This window comes from Octopus bimaculoides, chromosome 13, assembly GCF_001194135.2.
Source record: "Octopus bimaculoides isolate UCB-OBI-ISO-001 chromosome 13, ASM119413v2, whole genome shotgun sequence".
Lineage (NCBI taxonomy): Eukaryota > Metazoa > Mollusca > Cephalopoda > Octopoda > Octopodidae > Octopus > Octopus bimaculoides.
In genome coordinates this window covers 21,832,433-21,837,130 of record NC_068993.1, presented here as the reverse complement: position 1 = coordinate 21,837,130, position 4,698 = coordinate 21,832,433, and the positions used below count along the sequence as shown (strand labels likewise).

At 36.9% G+C, this 4,698-nt stretch overlaps 1 protein-coding gene across 1 annotated transcript in view; it reads right to left on the bottom strand.

Moving 5' to 3' along the window:
• The window catches only part of LOC106873202 (FMRFamide-related neuropeptides), a 54,806-nt gene that overhangs the window by 7,054 nt on the left and 43,054 nt on the right, over nucleotides 1–4,698 (bottom strand). Inside the window, exon 2 of the mRNA XM_014920442.2 lies at nucleotides 1,808–1,966. Coding sequence (XP_014775928.1) covers nucleotides 1,808–1,949 — 142 coding nt within the window. The 5' untranslated portion in view covers nucleotides 1,950–1,966. The remainder of the gene's footprint in view (nucleotides 1–1,807; nucleotides 1,967–4,698) is intronic.

Sequence of the window (4,698 nt, the reverse complement as noted above, 5' to 3'; positions counted from 1 at the left end):
TGTATGTGTGTGTGTATGTATATATATTGGGTCAGCCCATAAATAATGGTGTTTTTTTATTGCATGAACTAAAAGACGGAGGGGGACAAACTCGCTATAAAAGCAGGTAATCATTTCACTTTAGACTTAATCTTATTGCAAGTTTTGAAGAGTGCAGTTCGATTTAAACAGTTACTTTTGTGAAATCTATAATTGAATTTACATAGAAGCATATTCGGCATATTTCGCTTATGATTTCAAGAAAGGAAACAGTGCAACGGAAAGTGCTAGGAATATTAATGCAGTATATGGGGATCGGACAATAAGCGTAAGTCAGTATGGACGGTGGTTCCAGAAATTCTAACCCAGAAACAACTGCCTATAAGACGAACCTCGTCCTGGTAGATCTGTAGAGCTCGACAAGTACGTCCCGCAAAAACTGGTGGAACAAAATGCCGTCGCAACTTTTGAAGAACTAGCTGGCAGGAAGTTTGGATTTTGTCATTCAACTGTTCATCGACATTTGTATGCCATCGGAAAAGTCAGTAAATTTAAGGCGGGGAGGTGTCAGAAACTTTAGCACGCCGGGCAAAATGCTTAGCGGTATTTCGTCTGTCTTTACGTTCCTTAACCCAAATTCCGCCGAGGTCAACTTTGTCTTTCATCTTTTCGGGGTCGATAAATTAAGTAGCAGTTGCATACTGGGGTCGATCTAGTTGACTGGCCTGCTCTCCCCCAAAATTTCGAGCCTTGTCCCTAGAGCAGAAAAGGTAAAGTCAGCAAATTAGGTCAATGGGTTCCTCACAAAATTTCGGTGTCTGATCGTGCATAAAGAGTGAATATGTGCTCTTCTTTGCTGTCACGTCTCACGGATGAACCTATTTTTGGATCAAATAGTGACTGGTAACGAGAAATGGGTTCTCTAGAAAAATGTCTAGTGCCGAAGACAGTGGGTAGGGAAAGGAGAAACACCGCCTCCAAGGATAAAGAATGTCTTCCCACACGTAAGGTGTTGTTAGCTGTTTGGTGGAACATGAAAATTTTTAGTTCACTTTCAACTTTTAAACCCAAACCAAACATTAGCTAAGGAGTTCTAATGCGAGCATCTTGAGAGGCTTAAGTCAGCACTAGAAGAAAAACAACCATCTTTCGTTTCAAGACGAAATATGTTCTTCTATCAGGATAATGTTCGGCTACATACAGCGAAGATGACATTCCAAAGGCTGGAGTAGTTTGATTCCCCACTACCCATTTTTTCTTGATGTGATTAACATTTATTCCTCTCTCATCAAAATCATTCGGATGGGAACAATCTGAAATCTGTAGACGGCGTCAGAACAGTAGTGGAGGTGTATTTTTCGTCATGGACAAGTGAATTTTGGAAGTGGGGGCCGTGAGGTCTACCAGATAGATTGAAGAGCTTTGTAGAAAATGAAGGAGAGTATATTTTAGATTAAAAAATAACTTGGTTTATCTTAATTTTGAAATACATAAGAAGTATAAAAAAGCCTGCATAGTTTATGGGACGACCCAATATACATACATATATATATATATATTATATATAGATATGCATGTATACACACAAACACACACACACACACACACACACACACACACACACACACACACACACACACACACACACACACACACACACACATATATATATATATATATATATGTAAACAAGATATCAAACCCAAATTAAGAAATTATCAATGTTGCTGGTGTTAGCGGCGTGTGTGTATGTATACACGTAAATTGACTGATCAATTCTGTGATTGTGGAAAAGCAAAACAGAGTGAAGTCAAAAAACGATACTCACTTAAATGAGAAAGCGAGATACTTTCGCACATACTGGGTGATTCCATACATGCCTGAGCCAGGCTCATAGCTGTTGCAGCATATACCGTGAGACAGTAGATGAAAATAAAAATTAACAAACTGAAGGGACTCAAGCCACTCATTATGGGTTCCTTTTAATCTGTAAAAAATAAGAAAAGAAAAAGAACAATTTATTGACGATGAATACAAACTGCAATTGCTGTAATTAATTATATGTACAAGAGAACAGCGGCTTACTGAAAATAGGTGAAATGCTAATTTATTATCTAAGTGACTGGTGTTTGGTTGCTCTAACCAATATGCATAGCAGCTGTGGTCTCTCTACGCTCATAAGCCAATAACTTAATGTAGACAAGTTGCCATAATGAATGACAACCAAAACAGATGCTGCGTATTGAGAAGAGAAATGCTGTTCATCAAAGAAAAGAAAGTGGTATTTATATGGCCACTATTTCCTGAGTATGTTGTACACAGTTTGAGTCTCCTTTTTACGTATAGCTTAAATCAGTTTGCGTTGATCTGCCTAAGATACAGTATATCGGCAACGAGCAATCAGCATTACCATTTATTATGTTATTTTAATCACACAAATTGAAAGCAACAGGTGCTATTTAAATATATGTTGCTCGTAGCAAAATTAACATTTCCATTTGAAGGTTAAATGAAGCAAACGTATGCAGCTAGTTGTAAAAATAGCAATCCAGCTTTCTCTCACCTGCAAGGCTGTGTATATGTATTTGCAATCATACATACATTCATAATATATACATACATAGAGTCGTACATACATACATACATACATACATACATACATACATACATACACACATACATACAAGATGTCACCCTCAACATCAGACGTACTTTTTCTTAACGTTCCCTTCTATATTTATTGCGATTCCTCCAGCTTAAATCAGTAACTAGTTTATTTCTCCTATTGTAAATAAGAGAAAATCCCTTTACCTACTAACATAGCGTTATTCAGACTGGATTTTAAACATATATGTTATACCACGTGGAATTTCTCCACCACGATTATGGCTGAAATTAGCAACACAACACCAGTAAGCGATCTGATAAGGTTTTCAGAAAAAGACATCAACTAACTCATTCGGACATTACAACTAATATCTGTAGGTGGAACAGTAAAACTATACAAGACTTCTCTGGTTTAAAATGTGACTTTGTTTACGTTATCTACATTCCAAAGATAGAGCCTTGTATCTTTGTTAGAAACCAGCTCCAACTTCAAAGAAAGAATATAATTGATGAAATAGAGAAGATACATACACATTCACACACACACATATATACATACATACGTATGTATAGGCGTAGGAGTGGCTGTGTGGGACGTAGCTTGCTTACGAACCACATGGCTCCGGGTTCAGTCCCACTCCGTGGCACCGTGGGCAAGTGTCTTCTACTATAGCTTCGGGCCGAGTAAAGCCTTGTGAGTGGATTTGGTAGACGGAAACTGAAAGAAGCCCGTCGTATATGTATATGCATATATGTATGTGTGTGTGTGTATATGTTTGTGTGTCTGTGTTTGTCCCCCCAACATAGCTTGACAACCGATGCTGGTGTGTTGACCTCCCCGTAACTTAGCGGTTCGGCAAAAAAGATCGATAGAATAAGTACTGGGGTTGATTTGTTGGACTAAAGGTGGTGCTCCAGTTAATATAAGTCACAAAGGTGTCAGAGGGCTAGCACCACTTTTGCTAAATGTAAGGGTTAAATTAACTCAAAGCCACAAACGTTTGAATTAGTTTAACGCTTACATTTAACAAAAGCGGTGCTAGTCAGTACACTCTGTCAGTTTTGTGACTTCTATTGATTTTGCCTTTATACATGTGTGTGTGTTTATCACGCCGGGCGAAATGCTTAGCGTTATTTCGTCTCTCTTTTCGCTCCCAGTTCAAATTCCGCCGAGGTCATCGTTGCCTTTCATCCTTTCGGGATCGATAGATGAAGTACTAGTTGCGTACTAGGGTCGATCTAATCGACTGGCCCCCACCCCTACAATTTTGGGCTTTGTGCCTAGAGTAGAAAATTGTGTATTTGTGTTTGTATTTGTGTGTCTGTGCGTGTGCGTGTGTGTGTGTGTGTGTGTGTGTGTGTGTGTGTGTGTGTGTGTGTGTGTATTAAATACACTTACAACAAATATGTATATATATAAACATATATACATATTTACATAAATATCCACACCTGCATAAGCTATAAATCACTTTGATACTTTTGGCTAAGCGATGATCATGTCTTGTTTTAAAGAATGTGAGGACAGTTTAAAGAGAAAACATATTAGGCAGTGATTGACTGCCGACGAATTTAGATTTCTTATTTGAAGGAAATACGAATCACAACTAAATGAATGTAGAACGAGATTAATAAATATAATGTTGCAACATAAACGCAAGCGAATATTTGAACATTTCCTCTTCATTTGGTGTGTCACATTATTCCATAACTGTTCTTAATTTGATTGATGTCTAGTGAGGTGTATATACTTTTAGATATTACCTCCTTCCAGGCAAAACATCTTAGTCTCAGAAATTGTTAGAGTTGGTGAATTGATTTATAGTTATATATGCACACAGCTAATTTATCTAACTCTCTATCTATCTATCTATCTATCTATAAATATATATATATATATAAGTATGTTTGTGTGCGTGTGTTTGTGTGCGTGTGTTTATACCTCTGCATATATATATATGTACAGACACATTCTCATTTTTATATATATATATATACATATCTATATACACACACACACACATATATAGGTAAATATATATGTGTATATTTATATGTGTATATATGTATGAATATATATATGTATGTATATACGTATGTATGTATATATGT